The sequence below is a fragment of the Neomonachus schauinslandi genome, chromosome 9 (genome assembly GCF_002201575.2).
Source record: "Neomonachus schauinslandi chromosome 9, ASM220157v2, whole genome shotgun sequence".
In the NCBI taxonomy this organism is placed as follows: domain Eukaryota; kingdom Metazoa; phylum Chordata; class Mammalia; order Carnivora; family Phocidae; genus Neomonachus; species Neomonachus schauinslandi.
This window is the reverse complement of record NC_058411.1, coordinates 5,516,476-5,540,312: the sequence shown is the minus strand read 5'-3', so window position 1 is coordinate 5,540,312 and position 23,837 is coordinate 5,516,476. Positions and strand designations below refer to the sequence as shown.

At 51.3% G+C, this 23,837-nt stretch overlaps 1 protein-coding gene across 4 annotated transcripts in view; it reads right to left on the bottom strand.

Moving 5' to 3' along the window:
- BCL11B (BAF chromatin remodeling complex subunit BCL11B) overlaps positions 1 to 23,837 on the bottom strand; it is a 91,584-nt gene that overhangs the window by 55,110 nt on the left and 12,637 nt on the right. For 2 of the 4 annotated variants that reach the window (XM_021679689.1, XM_044917887.1), the window contains exon 2: positions 22,219 to 22,587. In XM_021679689.1, coding sequence (XP_021535364.1) covers positions 22,219 to 22,587 — 369 coding nt within the window. The remainder of the gene's footprint in view (positions 1 to 22,218; positions 22,588 to 23,837) is intronic. The other 2 variants (XM_021679690.1, XM_044917888.1) reach the window with 1 other exon arrangement.

The window sequence follows — 23,837 nt, the reverse complement described above, 5'->3', positions numbered from 1 at the left end:
AAACTGAGCCTCACAGGGGTTAGAATGTTGCTCTATGCCTCCTGCACAAAGAGGCACAAAAAAGTCCAAAAATAAGATCCCTAAAATGTTTCTTAAGCTCCAAATCAGGGCACAAGGCAGTTTTTACTGCATGCATTCTGAGGGTGTCTGTAACCTGTCTCCCTTCTAGAGGGGCCCTGCAGATGTTCCTGCTTCATCCTCACACATGCGCACTACCCCGAGAGCACGCCCACACCCACTGGCGGCGTGTAGACACACAAAAACGTGCCTGGAAAAGCCCCAGCCTGGTGGTGAGGGGAAGGTGCACCATTCCCAATGCTGGATCCGCGGGCGCCCCTCCCACATGGGAGGGTTACGGATTCCTAGCTGGCGAGAGGAGCTCTGGAATACACTGTACTGGAGATGTAGATTTTTCTCCCTACTGGTGCTTTTCAATTGATACATTTTTTAAGCCAAGAACTCCTACTGATAGTGCAAAAATGAGTCATAGATCAAGGAGGGAGACAGACAGGGAGCGAGCGCTTGTGAGTGAGGGCCACTGGCAAGAAAACCTGACAATCCCCGCGCCCCCTCCCCCCATGCCAAGACATTAATTCTCACAAGTCGGAGAAAATTACTATGCATGAATGCAAAAAGCATGATCAGGAGTAATTAACATGGCTTCATATGCAAATTTTATTAATGCAGAAGTACAAAGTCATTATGCAAATGAAACTTACGTCAACTCTCTTGACAAATATTCATCTCTCAGGCTCAAGTTTCTCCTATTTATTTATTTATTTAATTCTTCTCTCCCCCACCTTTTCCCCCCCCCCCCCCCGTTCTTTTTTTTTTTTAAGAGGTAGGGGTGTAGTGCTGGTGACTGGTGACCACTTCAGCAGCAGCAAGCCACGAGGACTGTTTGACAAGTTTGCAAAGTTGTTTTCAACCAGAGAAATGTATTCTTGCATTGTTGATTTTTTTTTTTTTTTGGTTGTTGGCAGGTACAAGACAGCTCATAGGAGAAGAGGAAAAAATAAAAAAATAAATTAATTAATTTAAAAAAAAAAAAGCTCTGGGCAGGAGGCAGCCAATCAAAACGCCAGAGCCTGTAATGAGGGCGATTGATGGCTGTTTGGCTTTTACTGCAGGGTAATGAACTAGAATCCAGTCTGAGGAGGGGGGAAAATATGAATATTCATGAGACTGTGCTCCTGCCTTTGATGATTAAAGAAATTTTTAATATTCAAATAAGCGCTTGCCAAGTGATTAACAAAGAACATGCACGCAGAAATATGGAAATGGGAGCCGGGAAAGATTTGAGAGGCGAACAGACTGCTGGAAAGGCAGCCCCAAATTTCATAAACAAGATCGGCAGATAACCCAATTCGCACACAGGCAAATAAAAACATTTCTTTCGGATCGCTTAAATATTTTGCCAGCTACTTTGTCTTAAGGATGATAAAAATGCTATGTATTAAGGGGGAAGGGGGGAGAGACAGAGACAGAGGAACCACATGAAGTCAGATGCACTGCTTGGTGCTTAAGAATCTATCCCAATTCTAGCCCCCCTCCCCCAACCCCGACGGGAAATCAGGACTCTTTTTCCGGTTTGCTAGAGAGAGAGGATGGAGGGAAGCCAGCTCAGACTTGAAAACTCCATGCTGGAGGTTCAGGCCTGCCTGCTTTGGGGCACCCGCCGCGTGGCAGTGATATGGGCCTGGGCTGCCACATGACGGTTCATAGTTATTTGTTGCTTCTAGGCTGGCCCAAAGGCCCAAAGACGGTGCAGCGTGCTATCTCTGCGGGGCAGGAGGTGATGAGCCTCTTCTGGACTTAGGCCCTGGTTAAAACACAGAAAGAAGGTGGCCACAGGGAATAAAGCGGGCACACACATCTTGAGAAGTTGAAGGGCCTCACACTTCTGCATGGGGCCTGGCCTGGGCATCTTCAGGGCCACCGAGGAGAGGGCGCCAACCAATCCCGCAGGCTTCATTAGCTGTGCGCTAGGGCCGCACAACTCATATTTTAACAGCTCCACCATGGGTTCACATTGAAGCACATAATAACAGTATTAGCTGGTAAAATGATCCTGCAGTTAAAATACATCTAATTAGCAGCCGATGACATCCATTTTGGCAATTTCCTATTTGAAAGAAGTAGAGTGCCACCTTAAATGAGACAGGCAGTGGGTACTCACCCAACAAGACCTAGCCTTCCCACCATTTGTCTCTCTCTCTCTCCCCTTTTCGGGGGAGGAGGGTGGCTGAGACAGGAGGAATAGGGAAGGATTCTAAGCAGCCTTCTTTGTTACTCAATTTCAGAACTGCACGGGTCTGGTGGAGGGGGCCCTTAGAAAATAAATTCCCTCGCTCCACAGGTATTATTTCATCTTCTTCGTTTTTAATCACTGAGGTCTGGTAACCAGCAAAGGCCAGAACTTATTTTTCATTTCATTATAAAATACATCATCATCAACAACAACAACAACAACAAAGCAGAAAGGGAATCCAAGCATATACGTGAACACCGTTAAGTCATCGTGAAAACCTGCAAGGTCAGGACAGGTCCCCAACACAGGCCAAGAGAGCTGGTGGGTGTGCAGCATGGCTCAGCTCAGTGCGCCAGAGCATTTGGGGCATCTAGAAATTCTCTGCAGGGAGCTGGGACTGCCAAGTCCCACCTCCCACTTCTGGATTCTCCTTCTAAGTCAGGCTCACGGTCTCAGGTCCTTGCTGCAACGGGTTTGAGTTTGGGGGTGAACATGGTGGTGTCTTTTAAAAGAGGAGCAACAAAAAGGGCAAATGAGGTCTCACCAGGGTTTGCACAGCTGTGTTTAAAGACATCCTTCAGGGCCATCACACAGGGGTCATAAAAACAAAGCTCCAGCCAGAGCCCAGCCTTTACTCAGGCGTCCTGCTGACAACAGTAGCCCTTTCACAGGCCGGAGGGTGCAGATTCCCTCTGATGCAGGTAAGAAGGCCTGCCAGGCTTCCCTTATCACTGCCCAGGCATGGCTGGACCTAGAGAGGGCTACTGCAGGGTGCCAGGCAGCAGGGAGAGGGGTGGGCTTGCCAGGGGCCTCCAAGAACATCTGTGGGCTTGAGGCCGGTCCAACTGCCACTTCCCCAGTGACCATCCAGAGACCCCCCCACACACACACCATCACAACCCTTTGGGGCCACCGGGGCACCAAGAAGGCTTGGCCACATAAAGAAGGCAAGAAGCACATCCCTTCCAGCACCCTGAGACAGGCCACCTTCTGCCTGGCGCCTCCCCCTTCGCACACTCCTGAGATCTGTCACAGTGAATCACCACTCCAACTATTTTTGCTCCCCAGCATGTTACACATTTAATGTATCCCCAAAAGGGGAGAGGCAAGGCAAAGGAACAATCGTGCCTGTGCCCCCCCCCCCCCCCCCCCCCGCCACAATGCTACCCAAACCAGTTTCTCTCCTTCCACCAAGGCTTAAGAAAGGGAGCATCCTCCCCGGCCACTGCATCTTGTAGTTACAAACAGGCACACAGGCCCATTCCATCACCAGGTCCAAAGCACCTGTTTCAATGGCTGCCAACCACAACCTCCTCAAAATTCGAGCAGCTGAAGTACTCTGGGGCAGCACCCGGAGCCAAGGAGTGGCGAGGTTACATCACAAACTCCAAAACCTTCTACGGCCCTTCCAAAAGGCCCAGTGAGGAAGCTCAGGAAATGTCAGGTGCTACTGAGGAGGAAGGATGTGTCTGAATCATATTCTGCAAACTCTTCAGGGTAAGCTGACCAGGTGCTCGGGGCTAACCAGTCCACCCCCTAAGCAGGCATCTGCAGGGGAAAACGTGCAGCTTCAACTCTTTTGCTCATCATTCAGGGAAATCCCTGGAGCCCTCTCAGCTGCTGGAATGCAAATAAACCACAATCACTTGTCCTCTGGCCGGGATGTTGAGGCCTATGCACCACGGCTTTGGGACGCACACAGGAACACAGAGATGAGTCCTCTGGGGGTGACCTCAGCAGTCAGGGTCCACCATATTGAGGCCCACCCTCCTGGAATGGGCAGGCCTGGGGACAACAGAAGGTGAAACCATGTGTTTCACCAGTTAGAAAAATGTGCATGTGCACATCTATTATACAGAGATTATACATATATGCGTACACACACATACATGCAAATATCAGCAATGTGGACACGTTCAAATGTCTGCATGCATACCCCAGAATCTACAGAGGCCAAGGACAAACAGGAGTTGACAGATTCTCTGAATTCTCACCAGTAAAAACACCTGGCCAATACCTAGCAGAAAAATTTCCCCTTTTCCCCTGACTCAAGCTTTCTGATCAGAAGCTGGGTAGCCGCTGCAATCTTCTGCAGTTTCTGTCCTAGAACACAATTTATCCAAGATCCTTCAATCATTTTCTATTGTGTTGCATCAGGAACCACTAACAATACAGTGCACATAACTTCAGGAAGAACCGCGGGCAGAAAGCGCAGTCTATAAACTGAAGTAAAAAGCTGAAGTTCATGGGGACTTAGGGTCAGGACTCTGCGCCCCTTTCCCAGAAGGCACTTCGTGGCCAGACTCCCATGACCACCTTGGCTAGGCATCCATCAGGCACGTCCCCATGGACATTCCCCATGGAGTGCATTAGTTTAGAGCTGGTGGGGGACGAGGATGGACCACAATGAGGACAGAAGCTACATGTCATGTGAGGGAAATACAACACAAGGTGACTCTCCAGATTTGGTGCCTACAGTAAGTTTTAAACTAAAGACACTTTTTCCCCCCCCATCAGCATCCACTGTGCCTGACATCTGAGGAATGACCTGGAAACACTGAATCCTGACACTTGTTAAAAATCTCGTCCTCTATAGAACATGTTTAAAAACTGGTGAGTTCAGAAGGTTGTTGTGGTTTGCAAGCCCCACAAACTCCAACACTGGCTTTGGCTCAGCCCCCACGCGCAGGGAGCACAACGTAGTAAATACAAGGGGGAGGTCTGAACTCTGAGGATCCCAGAGAATTGAGAATGAAAAAAATGCAGCACAGCCAATAAAAAGAAAACAGAGTGCCCAGGAAGGAGGTTATTGCCAGGACTCAAGCCAGAGGCATCCGGCAAAAGGGACAGCAGTCCCAGATGTAGATGGGGTTGTGGCTATGAGGGATGTGGGCATCATCAACCTCTATCAAGATGGGACCATAAAATCCCTACCTGCCCAGTAGGGGAACGTGCAACCACAAAGGCCAGCAGGGTGGGTTTCTTGGTTTTTATATGGAAAGAAATTTAACTTGGTCAGTAGGTGGAAGGAAGGAAGGAAGGAAGGAAAGAAGGAAGGAAGAGAAAGGAAGGAAAAGAAAGGAAGGAAGGAAGAAAAAAAAGAAAGAAAAAGGAAGAAAGAAAGAAAGAGAGAGAGAGAGAGAAAGAAAAGGATCAAATTGAGAAAAGGGGTCACTGCTATAGTTCAAATGCATTTTGGGGTTTTAGTTGCATTGCTAGAGTTACATGCAACGGAATTGCTACTATCGTAATAAAAATATCTGGCTCTCCCCTGGCTTTTGTTGTTGACTGAGTCTTTTTTCTCTCCTTTTTCATTGTTTTTACCTTCTACTAATGGACATATAGAACACTGAGGTGCGTTGCCTCACATCACATAAGAACAAAATCTTTCTGTGGCCTCTTTATGTTTCCAAGCCAAGTCTGAAATGTCACTGACTAAAACACTGAGCAGGCCTGTAATTACTTTCAACAAAGTAGCTCCTTTAAGGGAGTTTTCTGCACGTAGATGGCATGTAATATACATATTGCGAGCCTCCCTTTGAGCATGGGTAGCCTTTGACGGCTACGATCACAAATTTTCTTCTAAGGAAGCAGTTCTGACAGTCACCTTCTTCCTTAGTTTTTGACGTGAAATCCATTTTCATCTCCTAACACACCGACAGTGAGGTACAGTGTGTGCACAACAAAATTTATAAAAATTAACACTTGGCGGGATTAATTGAATAAAGATAAAGATTGTTAGCACATTAACACGGGGAACGCTGCTCCTTCGGATTCAATCTAGCCACGTTCCCGGTGCTGCTGCCACCGAGACAGGGCTTTCCATCAGCTGAGGTTTACACGGCTATTTAATGTAATTAAAGAAACCAGTGGCACAGTCCTCCATGGAAATATCATTTCTATTGCAGAGTATTCCCATTAGAAATTGGGGGAAATCGGAGCACACGGACTTTGATTTTGTTGTAATTTTTTTTCCCTTGGCTGTCTTTGAAACAGAGCCGAGGTGCTGGGGCCTCACACAGAACCCACTGCAGAAACCCCACAAAGATTGCCCGATAAGACAAGCCCAGGCTCCTTGCAGGAGCGCTCGGCATTTGTCATTTTTTGTTTTTGTTTTTGTTTTTGAAACTGTTAAAAAAAATACATATTTTTTTTAAGCTGCTGTCTATATTCGGCTGTAATCCTCTGCCCAGCAAACAGCAACACATCGTGACAATGACTTTTCAGATACCACCCCCAAACAACGCTGTGGATAAAGACACGGAGGAAGGGAGGTGTCTCCCTAGCTGCTCTTCTATATAAACAATGATAGCGTGGCTAGGATCCCAACAAGCCCCAAACCCGGATCGGGACTAGAATCTAACTATAACCTCAGAGGAAGAGCACAGAGAAGGCTCTGCTCAGAAGGCCCCGAAATGAAACACACAGACCCAACCGGGAAAAAAAGAGAAGCAAAATCTTTACACCAATCATCCAAAATGGCAGAGAAAATTAAGTCTTGGGGCTGAAGGGAAAGGAGACTGACTCAGCTAGCTCTCCCGGCCCGTGGCAGCCTCTCCTCACCTGAAGGCTGCCTCCTGCCCTTGAAGCCAAGTGCAAACAAAAGTGAGACCCATCTCTAAACCTGCTCAATGCGTGTCCCTGTGCCATGGGGATGACTGTGTGGGGTTTGTTTGTTTGTTTTTTTTTTTTTCCTTCCCTAAGTGCATTTTAATACTCTTCTTCTACATCCTAATTTCTTTGGGGGGAAGGGAAAGAAAAAAAACATCAGTGTCACTAAAAAAACGTCACTCTGTTTTGCAAAATCCAGCAGCTTCCTTGGCAGCAAGAGAGGCTGGCTGGCATTATCCCCTCATTTGACAAAACTACTATTTCTGGGCATGTGCTCAAAAACAGGTAGGAAGCAAATGCTGAGAAATAAGGAAGTAAAAACAGGCAACAGATTTTTCACTACCAAGAACGCCAAGCGTAAACACGATTTATTTAGCTGTGTTTAACGTGTCTGTCCTCCACGCAACTAGGAGCCCACTTGGGTTGAAGGAAGGGTGGGGAGGAGGGGACAGGAAGAGGGAGCAGGGGAACAACGGGGACAGGGAGAAGAAGAAGGCGGCTCTGTACAAGGACTTCCTGAACGGTTGTTTGGTTTTAGGAAAACAAGAATCTTCTGCCCCAAAATACGCGCATGTGTCAAAAGAAGGCAACACTAATCTGCCGGTTAATTAACGAGCCGCCACTAACAAAGATAGAAGACCCAGCTCACGCAAACAGTATTTACATGGGCGTCGCACGATCTCCTTGCCCACTTCCCTTGACTTTTTGCAAGCCCTGCGGCCTGGGGGCTGGGACAGGCACCAAGGCCCCTCAGGTTGGGGGGTTCCGAGCTTCCACGTCCAGACACGGGGGAGAGGGGAAAGCATCAGTGCCCTCCCTGCCCATCCTCACATGGCCACGTGGAACTGACTGAGATCTGTATTCAATTAAGGAGCACCAAACAGCTTTTGGCTCCTTGCCTACACCAACGTAGGCTATGGGGATCTGCTGTGCCCCCCACCCCACCCGGGCTCTAATGCCAGGGAACAAGGGCTCTATCAAGTCCCCCGTGGAGAAGGCAGAGTGCCACACTCCCCCACCCCCAAACTCAAGCCTGAGGTTTTGGCCCTGCCAGGGTGAACCAAACAAATACATAAAGCAAGCATCTGTATTTTCTAACTAGCAAAACTAAATCGGAGGTTTCGGGCCCTGCCAGGGGTTATTCCTTTTAAAAATCTAATTCAGGTTCACTCAGCATTGGCTGGAAAAAAGGAACCAAGCCTCATCAAAAGAAAAACAACACAAAAGTAAGATGGAGTCCCAAAAGGACAGTTGGGGCCTCCCATTTCCCCAGCAAAGGTGCCATTTCGGAGCCACCAGCTGCACACTCTGGGGGCATAAATGCCCATTTTTGTTAGCTTTAAGAGGTGGCGGCCAAAAGAAGGGAGAATTTCCTCACCAGCCTGCACAGAGTTCCTTCCTCATCTGCATCTAACAAGACTGTGCACTTAAAGGCAGCCTGCTGTATGCATTCCTCCACACCCCCCCCAAGCCTACACCTCCTCTGCCCAACTCCTGTCCAGGGGGGCCAGCCACCAAATGTCAGTAAAGATACCTTTTCTGGTATATTCGGGTCAAGAGTAACAGCAAACCCACTCCGTATTAAGATTCTGAATCACGTGACAGTCCCCACACTAACAAAGAGCTAGGGTGGGGTGGAGTGTCAGTCCCCCAAAATGAACGGGAATGGGAGAGATGTATTTCCTACTGGTATTAGGTTACTAGATTGAAAATTCAAGTCCTCCTCCTTGGACCCCCCCCACTAAATCCCCTGATTCTTCCCCCTTGCATTGAAAATGACCTGCTACACAAGTAGTTATTTGATTCCTCTCCCTTTTGCAAATTAGTCACCCTGCCCCCGTAGACTGAACAATAAGAGTCTATGCTTTGATGATGTCTTTGAAATAAGCAATTACTTCACTCCTGCAGAATGGTTTGTTTTCATATTTGGACGGTGGCAGGAGTGTAAACAATTGGATATCCCCATTTTATAGATGAAGAAACTGAGACATGCCCGGGGCTGTTTAGGAACAAACACATCTGAGACCGTGTGAACACCTTGATTGTGGCGCTTCAGCGACGGAGGCGGCCCCAAAGGCTCCAGCGGCAACAAAATATTGATGGGAAGGCTAACCAGGGCTCTCAGGTGCTGGTCTGGGAGGCTAAACTTCTAGAAAAATCCTACAAGGAAATCTAGATTTCTCAAAGTAATAAAACTGAAGGTGTTTAACTGCATCTCCAAAGGAGGCCTCCCCAGGATCCCTCTGGATAACAATTCCATTGGTATTTCAACATGATCCAGCTGACAAAATCCCCCATTCCCAAGCAAATCTCCCACACGTGGCTCCTGAACAAAGCAAGGCAGTCACCTGCACCTTGCAGGAGAGTGGCTCAGAACACCACAACGCACGCACGGCAAAGCAGCCCGCCCTGCCATTAGGACACAAAATGATGTGTGTGTCCTCCCAAGGCACGAGAGCACCCAGGGGGGCCTCCTCTTCGAGGAGGATTCTGGACAAACAACTCTGCCCTAGGCTCTGCCCCAAGCCTTAATAAAACTAGAGGGAGAAATCCCCCATAATTTTTATTACTGTTGAGTCGTCAAAATAAAGAAAGCAGAGGTAAGTTGGCTTCGTCCTTTTCCATGTCATAGACATTAAGTCAGCCAACCACACAGTTACCTGTCTTTTAAGCCAAACATGAACAATTCCCCCCATAAGTACCCTGATTCCAAAAATCCTAAAACTTATGACATCCCTCTTCAGGAACTGCAGAGACCTAGGATGGGGCCCCTCAAACACACACACATAATTAGTGTTTCATCCACCGTTCTTTCTGTAAAGGAATCCGGTAACATAAATATTAATCAAACACGAGAATCTGCCTTTCCAGTCTTGGACCATTATGAGTGCCGGATTGTGATCTTTACCCGTATTTACAGATATTCAAAGGCCGATTCTATCTTGTTAGAACTGTTATAAATGGACGTCTGAGAAATCAACGAGCAAGTTCAGGCAGATATGAAAACCTTCCTGTCCAGGACTGCCAGCAGCTGAGTTCCCAAGTGTTGAATTTGTTCCCTTTTCCATAGGCCTTTCAAAAAAAAATAATAAATTGACAAATGCCTTCAGATTCCTCCAGAAGAAAAGCTAGCTGCTCAAACTTCTGGTTAGCTAAATCTGAGATTTTCTTTAGATCAACTCTTACTCTAAATGCCATGAAGGCATTGTTTACAAAATACTTTAGCGTTTGATAGCACAGAAAGTGCAATACTCTGTTATGATTTGGGTCAACCCAAATCATAAATAAATATGTATATATTTTTTTTAAATTACCTTGACTCTTGTTACAGCAAATATATTCTGTGTGGTTCAGACCTATTTCTGAATAATGGAAAATAGAGACGTGGCTCCAATTCTAGCCTAGAAAAGCTGTCACAGTGAAGGTAAACTTTTAATCTTCTATAGGCAAACAGCATACATTTTTATTTCTGGAGTAACAGCTTTGGGAAAATGTTTGAACATTTTCTTAAGAGCTTTGTGGTAAATACATTGGGCGTCCAGCCACTGCTTTTCTGAGTCTTTAAGGGTCTGCTGGAGTGCTTTAAACAACTGGAGGCCAATTTTTAAGAAGCAAAAATAAAGAGAGACTCCTAGCAAGGTGACCATTTGCATACAAATTCTCTTTGGGGGGGGGGTATTGTAAGAGAAGTCGGGCTGGAAGAAGGACTGACATTAATTCCCTGTAATTCCACGAGGCTTTGTGTCCCACTCTAGTAGAGGTTTCCATTCCCACACAATTGGGAAAACACTTTTGTTCTTGAGTGTTTTAAAATCCCAGCCCCCAGGAATTCCCTCTAGAAAAGCAGGCTCCCTCTCCTCCCCCACCCGCCACCCCGGGAGGAAAAAAAAAAAAAAAAAAACCCTACAAAGAAAACCACTTTGGGACGGGACTGTTTGCCCAGGATGGACACAAAATGCACAAAGAACTCTTTGAGGCTCCCTCCAAACGGGCCTCACCTGGATCCGGGGAACTGCCGGGCTCAGTCGGGCCAAGGTGGGCTGATGCCGGGCTCGGTCCGGCGCGACCCTTTCAGAGCGTTCGCGGCGGGGCGAAGAGGGGATCCCAGGGCGCCCCCAGGACCCAAGACAAACGCCCGGGCAGGAACGCCAACCAGGCGAGGAGCCCCGCCCCTCGCGCGCTGATTTTGAGGATGGGGCCACTGGCAGGAGTTTTCAGGGGTCCTGAAATGCAATTCCCCACGCCCGGGAAGGTCACTCGTGCGGTCGCGCGCCTGGGGGTCGGGGAGGAGAGGGCGGGTGGAGGAGGGGCGGACCTGAGCGCACAAAGGGACCCCAGGCCGGCGGGCTCCCCGCCCTTGACCTTGGGTCTCCGCCTCCATCCATCTCCGCCCGCTGCCAGGGAAGGGGGCTGGCCCGGGGCCAAGGGCGAGCTCGCCGGGCTGCGGTGGGGCTGGGGGCCGACAGGGGGCCGCCGAGGGCGGGGAAAAGGGGCTGGGGGGGGGGGGAAAGATTCGAGGGCTGCAGAATGCTCGGAGGAAACCTGCATTCCAACTCCCCCGGCTCCTTCGGGAGCCGGGTCCCGGGGAGGCTCCGTTTCACTGCACGCTTCCCGCCCTCCAAAGCAAAAGTTGCAGGAATGCACAGAGGAAGCCCCCTCCCCTGGGCTAACCCTACGACTTGCCTGCTCCCCGCCCCCCTCGGACCCGGGCCGAGAGGGGGAGGGGAGCTGTCACGGGAGGAAGAAAGAAGCGCGCCTCTTCCGCGAGGCCAGACGCGGGCAGGGTCAGCTGCGCCTCCGCCCGCCCCTCACCGCCCCGCCCGAGCAGCTGGCCCATTAAGTCCCCGAATTATGCATGGGCCTGGAGCCCCCTCGGCCCTCCCGCCCCAGGAAGACACAATCAACGTGCGCGGCGGGCCTGGGCCGGGAGAGCAGGAGAGACGAGGCGGATGGTCGCCTAGCCGCGCGCCCCGGGGCGCAGGCTGGAGAGGCCGCGGGCGAGTCGGCGAGGCCGGCTGCCTGGAGGGGACCAGGCGCGCCCAAAGGCCGGGGAACAGCGCCTGGGAACCTTCGGCGGGACCGTAGCCGGCGGGGTGGAGGGTGGGCACCGACCGCAGAGGAGGCCCCCGGTGCAATCACGGAGTTGCCTGAGTGTCCACCTGTTTCCGTGCGGGGTCCGGGAGGTGCGAGCCGCCTTGCGCCCCCACCTGAGCTCTGCACCACACGCCCTGGAAAAGGCCACTGTGCGCCTGGGCTTGGTAGTGAGGGGAGACTTATGGACCCCAACCTTGAAGCCCCCGGGGGCGGAGCCTGAAGTCCCCGGCGGGCGTGGCAGGAGGAGTTCTGCCCCTGCCCCCTCCCACGTGGGAGGGGATGATGTGCTGGGGGTGGCACCGTCGCGGGGGAGGGGAGGAGGCCGGGAAGGGGGAGGGTCGCTGGAGATCCCGGAAGGGGGCAAGATGAGTCTTGCAAGTTGCAACCGTCGGGGCACACGGGAAATTGCATTAGTGGTGAGGCAGGTGGCGCCTGGTTTCATGCGAGCGGGAGAAGAAGTACAGTCTCAGAGTTGGGAGGATTTTGATGTCCGTCTCCCCACCCCTCCCCCATAGTCTTAGAATGCGTCTGAGACCCGAGACCCTCGGCGCTTGGCAGGCCCCCGGTCTCGCATCCCCACAAAACGCCATTTTCGGTGTCCGGGATCCTGTGCTCCCGCCGGCAAGGCCCCGACCCCAGAGTGTGGAACTTGTTTGCTGTCTTGGGCCCCGTTTGTTTCTGGAAATGAGTTCTCTCTCTCTTTTCCTTCCCCTCCAAAGCAAAGGCCAGGTCACGAAAATTACATACTACTTTTTCCCAGCGAATAAAGGCGCCTCCTTTGGAGGGAAAGTTTTACAAGCCAATGATGTCAATGATGCAAGGAGAAGACCACACTGTTTAGGTTTCTTAATTGGCTGGCTTTGAACTCTTGGTGGGAGGGGGAAAGAATCCACTCTGGCTCCTTTGGAGAACTTAGTTTTGTGGGGTCTACCAACCTCAAACCTTTTACCAGTTGCTGGGGTGGGAAGGGGTCATCAAAGGTTTGTCCTGTTTCTCCTTAAGGGAAACGAAGAACCCTAGATGGTTGCTAGACACAGAGCCCAAGACAGGCATTCCGTGGCCCCCAGCCTCAAGGGAGGACCCCCAGAACTCAGCTGGGGGACTACACTCCCCAGATGCCATGCTCTGCCCGGAAAAGTCTCTAAAACAAAGTCAGTGCTTTCTCCATTACTTTCAAGGATTCCTTTGGTACCTGAAGTCAGGAAAGCAGAATTGTGCATCCTGGACACTGCCACGTTGGACAGATGTCCTCACTGGAACTTGGTCACAGTGTAGGCACTGGGGCTGTCAGGTGGCAAGGCTCTGTTCGTGGGGATTCACCTTGGGTGGGCGCTGACCCACGCACCTGTGCACCTTTGAGTCTGGATTTATCTGCTTGCATCTAAGGCTGTGTCCACACTTGCAGCCTTAAGGCAAGGGAAGCTGTGCAGGTACTCAGCCCCCTAGAGTCAACAGCCCTGATCAAATATTGCCTTGGCCTGGAGAACTAGCTGGCTGTCCCGGGCTGGGGGGGGAGGGGGGGGGCCACTCTGCCCTTGGCAGTCCATCTGAATACCTAGCTGCCTTCTCCTCTCCACATCAGGAATCGGGGGGGTGGGGGGTGCTGACTTCTTACCTCCAACAAAAGGCCATTTTGTTAATATTCTTCCACCCAAAAGAGCCTGGGGTCCCAGTTTTCACGCTGGTGGTGGCAGTAGGCACCTATCTCTCACCAAGTGATCACACCTCTCCCCGCCAGATCTCCCCCTCACACACTCAGCCCCCCTCCCTCAGCACAGACTCCTCCTTCCTGAGCCACCCCATCCTCCCACCCCCACCTCCAGATCAAAACCAGCAGACCAGCAGGAGGAGGACTCTAAGGAAACCCACTGAAAAACAAAATAAAAATGAAACCTATAGAAGCCTTGCCTTCTAGAAAGACCTCCTGGTCCCTGGGCCCAGCTCGGGGGGGCCTCTAAGTCCTGATCACACCCTGCCATCTGGAGCTCCTCCCTGGACTTAATTTGGGCAAGGCTAACACCCCTACCCCCTTAGGTCACTGGTCACAACCTAGCAGTGCCTGGATCAGAGTGGGTTCCGATTTCATGGGGCCTGAGGTTCATACAATTCGGGAGGTCCTCTTATCAAAAGAATAAATACCAAACCACATCTACAACATGAGGGACAGTGCCTGGAAGAGGCACAGGAGGGGCCCTGAGCCTCAACTCTGCACCATATCCTTCCAGGGGAATGTTCACGGCTTGAAGCAGAAAGAGACCCTGTTTATCCTTTAGTATGATGGTTTTCATTTCAGCCACCAATTTCTTCAAAGAAAATTTATTTCTTAAACCCAAGAAGTAACAAATGAGGGAAGCCGGTTGGGCTGCTGGGTGGGAGGAGGATTTAGGTAGGAAGCTGGAGCTTACCCCCCACCACCCCCCCACCCCCACCCACTCCCCACCCCCACCCCCGCCAGGTTCTTGCAGCTGTTGGAAACCACTGGTAGCTCCTTCTCCTATTTCAGCTCAGGAAGCTCGGGGCCCAAAGTGGGGGAGGGTCTGCTCAAGGTCACACAGACTGTCAGCCACAGGGCCTAGACACCACCCCAGGTCTTTGGCCAGAGTCCACCATGCCTGCCCCTCCCCACCCTGCATTCCGTAGGCCCAGCTGCCCCCACCACCCGACCCAACTGGGTAGGAGTCGGCTCCTAACAAGACAGCTCCGCACAGACAGCAGTCAACACGAAATCCACAGATGTGTGTAGGACAGGTGGAGGCCCACTGTCCTGCTTCCTGCAGCTCACACTAGATCCCAGGTCCCATCCTGGTGCTTCACCCTCAGAGAAGAAATCACTCGTGGCCTGGCCAGGAGCAGAAGGGGCCTGTGCCAGCCGCAGTTAAAGAATCGAATGATCCCCTGGGCCTGGGCGCCCTGTGAAGGTCACGGGCTGGAAATCAGGAGCCTGGTGTCTAGGCACAACTGTGCAGCCAACTCACCGGGTAAGTATGTGAGGCTCTTAACCTCTCTATGACTCGGTTTCCTCATCTATGAAATGAAAGTAATAACTGATTGACCACCTTTCATGGGGTGGAGACAGTGGATGGGAGTGTAGGATGAAATTAGGATGAAATACGACCACGCGCAACACTGCCTCGCCACAGGAAAGAGCATGACTGCCGGAGGTCACAGCCCGGGCCCCTACTCACCAGCTGTGTGACCCTGGGCAAGTGACTTAATGTCTCTGGGCTTCAGTTTCCTCTTTGGTAATGTGGGCTTGATACCAGCACCTACCTCATGGAGGTATTAGGATTAAATCAGTGAATAGTTGCAAAGCCCTTCAAACAGTGACTGGTACAGAGTTAGTCCTAATAAGTATGTGTTCAGTTAAAAACCCAAATATGAAAACTCAATCTTTTTGTTTCTTCAGTGAAAAGATAAACCCAAGGGTGTAGGGGTGACCGGCAGGCTGCCCTATTTATATAGTTTACTAACACAGAGCCCCCTCCTAACAGATTCTAGAGCTACTCGTTATGCATTAGTCAGGCATGAAAATGAACACACACAAAAAAAAGGCAGGCTCAAGTGCCTAATAAAAAATTTAAGCCGACTGCTAACTATTTACTGCCAAACTAAAAACCTAATAATAATGATAACAGAGGCTTGGGGTTGGTTAGGTCCCCCACCTGGGAGCCCCATGCCCTTCCCTCACTCTCTTCCCTAACTTCCCGTCCTCCTTTCTGAATTGCTTCTGGAAGCATGGAACCACCTCTATGAATCACACCTAACGAGGGCCCCAAACCTAAAGGAAACCTAGCAAGGAAAAAAAAAAAATTACCCTGTAGCTGATTAGTATTTTTTGTCTTCTTTTTAATTCAATAAAACTTTCAATTAAAATTTGGTGCTACAGTCGCACTGGGTAGCTGCTCACACTCCGCAACAGTTTGTGCAGTTGACGCCGTACCCCAGTCTCTGCTCTCCCTGGGAGGCCAGCAGGGCAGGGATTGCTCACCCCCGCTTACGGCTCAGGACACTGGGACTCTGCCCGGGAAAACGGATCGCCTCAAGTCACAGAACCAGGCAGCCTGGTGTGGCAAAAGGGGCACCTGACTCAAGATAACTAGGGTCTGGACTCAGCCCTGCCAGTAACCAGTTACATATGCTCAGGTAAGAATGGGAGGAGATCCTTAGCAAGGAGATCCTTCCAGCTTAAGCCCGGAGGCCAGAATCCCCGCATGGATCCCTCCGGTGGTTCTCTGTTATTAATAACAGCTAAAGATCCACAGGGACCTAATACAGGAATGCGCTGCCTAAATCAAACTTTGTAACAAGCCTGAAAGATAAGAAAGATTATCTCCATTCTACAGGAAACGGGGACTTAGAGAGGTAAACAACTGGCTGAAGGTTATACAACAGGTCATTGGCAAACCCAAAATCCCAGCCCAGATCCATCCATCTGAATTCACATCTTAACTGCTTTCTTACCCACCACCCACCTCTCCAAAACCTTCACGAGAAAGCACAGGTAACCACATGAGGAAGGCTACCCGCGGACTATGGGTCAAGGCCTCTGGGGGCCTGAGGGCTCCAGGCTGTATCTGCAGAGTCATACCTAGGAAGGCTTCAAAGATCGCCTTGGACAGGGTCTGGAGGTCGTGCCTGCCCCACTGGCTTGGCCAGCCAGGCAGTTAGACTACCCCTCCCTAAAGGCCTCCATTCCCCGTGCCACCCGAGGAAGCCAGGCAGACCCGAGTCTGACTCCACTTTGCTGTGTGATCTTGGGCAAGTCCCTTAACCTCTCTGAGCCTTAGTTCAAAGTGGGGTTAGAAAATATCTATTTCAAAGTGGGATGAGAAGTATCTGTTTCAAGGCTGGTGTCTATTTCAAGATGAGGTAAACCAAGAAAAGCGCCTAAGCACAAATGTGCATTACCAGGTAGGCCCCCTCTTCCCCACCACCTGCCAGCCCTGCCCCAGCTTTGGGGCCAGCCTTACAACGCCCAGCCCCAGGACCATGTCTCCCAGACAGAACACTCCACTATTCCTTGGTGCAGACAGAACTAATAATTAGCTGTCACGATTTAATAATACAAAAAGATAATCCATGCTACAACACACATGGATTTAACTAACCTTAATTTGGAGGCAAAATAACAACACTAAATATATCAAACACAAGTTTTTAAAGACAACCTGCAAGTGGGGTTTATCTCCAGTTTCCAGCACAAGCAATTTAGTTTCTTCCACTGACCAAGCTAATATTCTCTTTTTCACATTTATTTTATTTATTTTTTAAAGTCTGAAATGCACATTTGCTGAGCAGCATGTAAATCCTCCAGCTGATCAGAAGCCCTTTTCTCCAACACCATTTGCCTAGCAATGGGTCACTGGGACCTCAAACCAAGCCCCCTGTCTGTGCTCTGCCTGCTATGCGAACCCCCCGCCTCCAGGCACACCCCGGACCCTTCCTCGGTTCCAGATGAAGACGTACAGAGTGGGTGGGGCCATCGCAGCAGGGAACTGCCTGCCACTTCCAGCCCAGGGGGATCTGCCACCTCCTGTCACCCGCTGCCTGTCTCCTGCATTTCTCCAGAAATTTGACATTTGGGGCTTGGGGAGGGGAGGACAAAAAGGCAAAAAGGCAAACCTCTGACTGACAGCTGATGGCTCATTCCTCTGGTTATAGCTTCATCTGGTTATGGAAGGGGTGATAACACGCGAAAACGAATTACCTGTGATCAAGAGCCTTCCCTCCAGTGGCTATAAAATGGGGATTCTAAGGAGGAATCAGTAGAAATGCTGAGAGAGATATCCGAGGGAAATTTTCAAGATTCTGATTGAGAAGCCAACACCTCGTGCTGCCAAGCGGGGTCCACACCCTCTTAAAAGCTTTTCAAGAAGCTTCCACTTCTCAATCATCTGGCTGCAGCCGGACCCTGAGCTAGGTGGGTGCTCTCTGGCTCTCATCGCTGTTCATTCTTGCCATAGGACTGACAAGTGGGGACAGACGAGGAAACTGAGGCCCAGAAAAGTGAAGTGGCTGGCCTGGGCGGGCACTGGAATTGCACCCCTCCCCACTGACACCAAAGCCCATGCTCCTTTGATCCCCCAGGCTCCTCCCCAGAGGGACCCACCATCAGAGCGGCCACCAAAGGACAGTAACAACGTGACCAAAGATGGCTGGGGGGAGGGGGACACACGACAGTGGTTCTGACATTGTTTCTGATGGTGGAGTTCCCCGAAGCCAATGGAAGTTTCTCCCTCAGTTCCTGGAAGACCTACACTGGCTACAGTACCAGCAGGAAATGGAGCTGGGGAAACAGCACCAGTAAGGGAAGAAGGCGCTCATCCCTGCAGCAGGCTCCCCATGCGCCAGGCAGGCACGCAGCACTTAAACACCACAGTTACTGTTAGATACGCTCCCCGCTCCCCGTACTTGGCTGCTGCCGCTCAGGAGGTCAGGTCACATGGCCCAAGGCTGGCAGGAGGCAGGGTAGGGCTCAGACCTGCACCGGGTCCCTTCCCACGGGGCAGGACACGGCCTCCCTGGCGCGGGCCTCGAACCCCAAACACCCCCAGCCCCCTTCTCCCCACCCCTCCTAAGACACCCATCCCACATAATGCTCAGAGACTCCTGCTCTTTGCAAACCCTGGAACCCATCTCACCCCAGCTCTGCCAGAAGTGGGGGAAGGCAGTGGGAACGGGGCTTGGGAAAGGTAAAGAACTCCTATATAGGCAGACCTGAGCCCCCACCTCGGCTCAACTCCACCCCTCTGTCCCCAGATGGGCCTCAGACACAGGCTCCATGGCCCTGCTCTGCCCACAGCACACGGCCAAGGCGCAGGGCCCCGGGGCCACAACCGCACACAGCAAGGGCAGGGCAGCTACTGCTCACACTTGGGCCATGCCCCCCAAGGGGGACAGAGCAGCAGCCCAGATGGCCGTCCTCCCACCATGCTCCCCCCACCCTGGGGGGTTCTGTCACCTCACGACCAGGGGGATGCTCAGAGCAGGGGAAGAGCAGTAGGTGCTTGTTTATTAAATGAACAAAAGAATGAATGAACGAATGCCCTCCAAGATACAAAGCTACAGAAAAGTTCCTCCTTCTACTCTCCTACTTCTCTATCATTAAAAAAAATAATAATAATAAAGGAAAGAAAAAAAATGATTAACTACTCCTTTTATGCACATCTCCAGACCCCAGTGTCCCAAGGAAAGGGCCGATCCAGGGTCCAGCCCTGGTCCAATGACTGACAGAATTCCAATTCCGATGTCACCCTGGGGGCGCCCTTGAAGGTGGAAGGACTCCCACCTATTCCACAGGCCAGCCCTGCCCATCCATCTCTGCAGCCCGGCCTCTAGAAGCACTGGGCAGCTAGGAGGGCTGGGACCCGTCTGGACAAGGCTCAGATTGTTGGTTCCCCAAAAGGCATGAGCCACATGGTCACCGCGGGCACCTCCCTTGGAACAGCCAAACCAGAGGCCAAGTCCCAAGAGTTAACAGCCACCTGCTCCCCAGTAACCGGCCCTGGGGACAACAGTGGGGTTCGGACAGGCTGGAGCATCCCTCCCCACCTCGGCTGGGGAGCAGGAACAGGAGAGGCCTGGGCAAGGCCAGCGGTGCCAGGGGCCTGGGCAGCAGCTGTGCGGATTTCCGGAAGCCCGGGCGGAGAAGCGCCTGTGATTCCTGGCCCCCCTCTTAAAATATAAAGACTCAATTATCTTTGAGCAGCTTGCTTTACACATGAATTGACACATTTATTTTACAATAAATAACTGAAAGTTATCTGTGTTTCCTTTACTGTTAATCTACACAGAGAAATAATAAACAGGGCTTGTCTACAAAAATGCAAGTACTGCAGTCCTCAGAATTCAATTAAACTAAAATAATTAATGCTCCCACCATATTAAATTACTTTATACATTTGAGCCACTGAAGTTTTATTCTTTAATCTTTCCTTTTTTATTAAATAAAAAAAAAAAAAAGAAAGCAAGAAAAGTTGGTGCCAAGGCAGGGAGGGGAGAAGCGGAAGGAGGGCCAGCAAGAAGGCACAACGTGCCGCTAGAACAGGATGGTCGTCTTCAGCTGACACAGCATGGAGACTGTTTTGTGCCTTTGATTAAAATAACATTTTAAATGCTTTGAACAAACATATCTCTTTAGACTTCGAAGGGATTATTTTACATATTTCTTCAAGAATGAAGAAATGCATTCGTCCTATTGCTGAACAGAAAAGGCCAAGAATATCTTCTGTCACACATAAAATAAAAATACTGTAGGCTGCTGCAGTATTACAACCCAAGAAAAAGGGGCGCAGGGGGTATGGGGGGGTGAGGACAAAGCCGCCTTGCAGATTAACTTTGCCTTTTATGAAATCACATCTAGTCGCTTTCTTAAACAAACCTACCCACAATGATCGGCAGCCTCTCGCTGGGAAATACCTTCATCGTGAAATGAGGATTCGGATGGTTTTGGGGGAAAGCAGAATGCCTTTCCATGGAAATATAAGTAGGGACCAGTCTCGTGGGCAAGGTCTGTGGTCACTGACGCCGGGTGTTTATTCTACTGGAGGAAAACTGTTCCTCCAGTGTCAAAGAAAAGAAAGGTATGGGGGCCCCAACAACACCAACAAAAGTGACCCGGCACCTTTCTGGGTGGGAGGCTCCAGCCCAAACGAAGGCAGCATCACTCACATCTGCAGGGCACTCTGAGAAGCCGGGGTTTACATGACCATGGCCCTGAACATGCTGGGCATTTTTCTCAAAGCCCTTGGCAACTTGAGAGCAAGAGATGTCTCTAGCTCAGCAGCCAGAGGCAAGGCCCACAGGCCAGTATGATTTGATGGGGTCTCCCCAGCACCTAGCATGTGCCAGCAGGAGTCTGCATCCCACCACAGTCTCTTCCCAAGAGAGAACTCATTAATCCCATTTGACAGACGGGCAAATTGAGGCCCGGAAGTCTCAGAGTTGCCAAGTGGCTTTGCTGCATTACCATGACTGCCTTCTGGATGATGGGGCTCTCTGCTCCATCTTACCCGTGGGAGCAGGTGCCTTGGGCTACACCAGGCTCATCCTCCAAGGAGGAGCACCCAGAGCCTCAGTCCCTCCAGCACCAGCACTAGCTTCCACGCCCAAAACAGAGCCGGCACCTACTTGCACATTGCAGAACCAGAGGGGACCCCTGAGAGGAAATTTCCACTGGCAAAGCACTTACGGAGCCCCTGCTCATTCAATCCTCACACCAGGCCTGCCAGTATTCTCACTCGCTGTTGACACATAAGGAAACTGAGGCCTGGACTCATGAAGCAGCTTGTCCAGAGCCAACCGGCAGGATGTGACCCCTCATCTACACGCACACTGGTGCCATCTTGCTGTAGGACTGGCTGCTGCTTACTGCAGGAACACAGGCCACCACGGCCCTCAATCTTTGCTGGGCCTCCCAGGCTCAGAAGTAGGACCAAAAGCAAACACTGTGGCTTGCACAGAGCTCGGGCTCCCTGGAGGAGGCTCTGGCATTCCGTGACCACGGCCCGGCAGGACATGGTGCCACCCCCTGTGGCCAGAGGACACAACCCAACACCTGTTCTTCAGGTGGTAAAAGTCAGCTGTCCAGGCGGTCAGCTGAAAGGGGCTCAGTGCTCCAGCAAGTTCCCGCAAGCCCTTCGCTAGACCTGCCAGAGGATCAGGCAACATCAGAAGGGGCCTCTGAGATCAGCACGCCTCTTTTTACAGATGGGAAATGGAGGCCAGAGAGAGGAGGAGGAAGAAATGAGTGCTCCCGTTCCTAAGTGCCTACCAGGCCCTGCCCACAGGCCACGTCTCATTAGACCTCACCACAACCCTATGGAAATCGGTCTCATTAGCTCCATTTCACAGATGGAAAAACGGACTTGTCCATGTTGTGAAGAACAGATTCCAACCCAAGACAGTCTGGCTGCACAGCCAGAGACTAAGCCAAGAACACCAGCAAACCGAGGGCCACCCTAGCCTTCCAAATTTCTGTTCTGTACTCCCGGCCACCTATGGATTAGGCCCCACAACAGAGCCTCATTGCCAAAAGCAAAGCAACCATCAGCCAGCTGTGCCTCTCTGAGCCCCAGGCCTGTCTCCTCCTGAGGGTCACCCAGACAGTGGCCCCTCGGAAAGGGCGAGCCCTGGCTGGTGGTCCTATCCCAGTAGCCCCTGGGCCCTCCCAGCACCGACACCCAGCACAAAGAGGGGACAGGCGGGCATGGGACCCAGGAGGTGGCTTCAGTGGCGACCTGGCCAGTGGCAACATTCCATACCTGCAATGTTCTCCTGTTTGGGGCAGATGCCTTTCGTGGGCGAGAGCAGGTGGTCATCTTCATCGGGGGTGACCTGGATCCCGATCTCCACCGGCTCGGACACTTTCCTGAGCTCGGAGCGCGAGGAGGGCGGCGGGCTGCCCTTGTCCAGGCCTTTGTCATAGCAAGCACCCAGGCTGCCGCCACACTGCTTCTTCTTGTGCTCTATAAAAACCAGGATGTCCCCCAGGGGGAAGTTCATCTGACACTGTCCACAGGTGAGCAGGTCAGGGTCGGGGCCACCCACCATCAGCCCCAGGCTGCTGGGCTCCTCTATCTCCAGACCCTCGTCTTCTTCGAGGATGGCGGCCTCCACATGGTCAGCCTCTGCTGGAGAGAGAGAGGAGAAGGGGGCAGAGAAGACAGAGATGGGCTTAGGCAATCACGGGCACCCAGCGGCCATTCCAACCCTTCCCCACCAAGAGGAGGCCCCTCCGCTGCAGGATACTAGAGGTCACCAAGTCCCCGCATGACTCCCGGAGGCCACAGATGGGCAAACTGAGGCTCCGGGAGCAACATCGCAGCCCGTGGAGGTGGTTGCTTAACTGATGCTAAACTTACTGCTTTGTCCTTTATTTGCTGGTGATTCCCACCCCCCAACATAGCATGTAAACACATCCACGTGCACATAACACCCGTCCTGCTTTCACAAGAGGCTCAGTGTCACGGGCCCCCGTACTTCAAGCTCGAGACGTGTCTCTCCCACTTTACATCATCTGAGAACCACCTGGGGAGCCCCGAATCCCCTGTGCCCAGGCGGCACCCCAGACCAATTACAGCGAGATCCAAACCTCAGATTGTCTTTTTATTTTTAAGACTCCCCAGGTGATTCCTGTGGGCAGCCAAGGCTGAGAAGCGTGCGCCAGAGCCAGTTCACCCTGCTTGGGCTCGATCAGCCGCCCCCTCCCTTCCACGGTTCATTCATGTCCTCCCCATTCATGGGAGCTCTGCTTGCATTCCTCTACCTCAGACCTGGCTGCACACCAGACAAGAAAGCAGAGCCCCAAACGGGCGTCAGGCAGCCAGGCCTTAGGAGAGAAAGAAGCCCACATGCTCAGAAAGCAACAAGTGAGTGTCGGTTCAAAAAGAAATACTGAAGAAAAAAATAACCAACAACAACAACAACAATGCAGGGGAAGGGACGCTGTTAGTCTGCTCCCTGAAAGAGGGAGCCACTCTCCTGCCAGACACCCTGCTCCTGGTCAGACCGCCATCACTTTGTAGATTTCCCGGCACTCATCAGCTCCCCACTGTCCTTTCTGTTTTGTTGGTTTTATTTTTCACTCCAGAAAAAGAAAAGAAAAAAAAAAAAAAAACCTCGTCAGACTCCAAAAGCATTTCTTGGCAGACAACAAACCACCACACTTTCAATGGGCTGTACATTTTCATATTTCTTTAGCAGCCAATATACTTCCTTTTTTTTTTATTTTGGAGGGGACAGGGGACCCAAATATTTTGAAGCCAGTAAATGCCTCCAACAGCAGCAACCCCCAGGGGGAGAACGGGAAGACTCGGCCGCCGAAAGTGTCATAAATAAGGGGAGTGGACAATGAGGTTGCACATCCCCTCAGGCTCTGAGC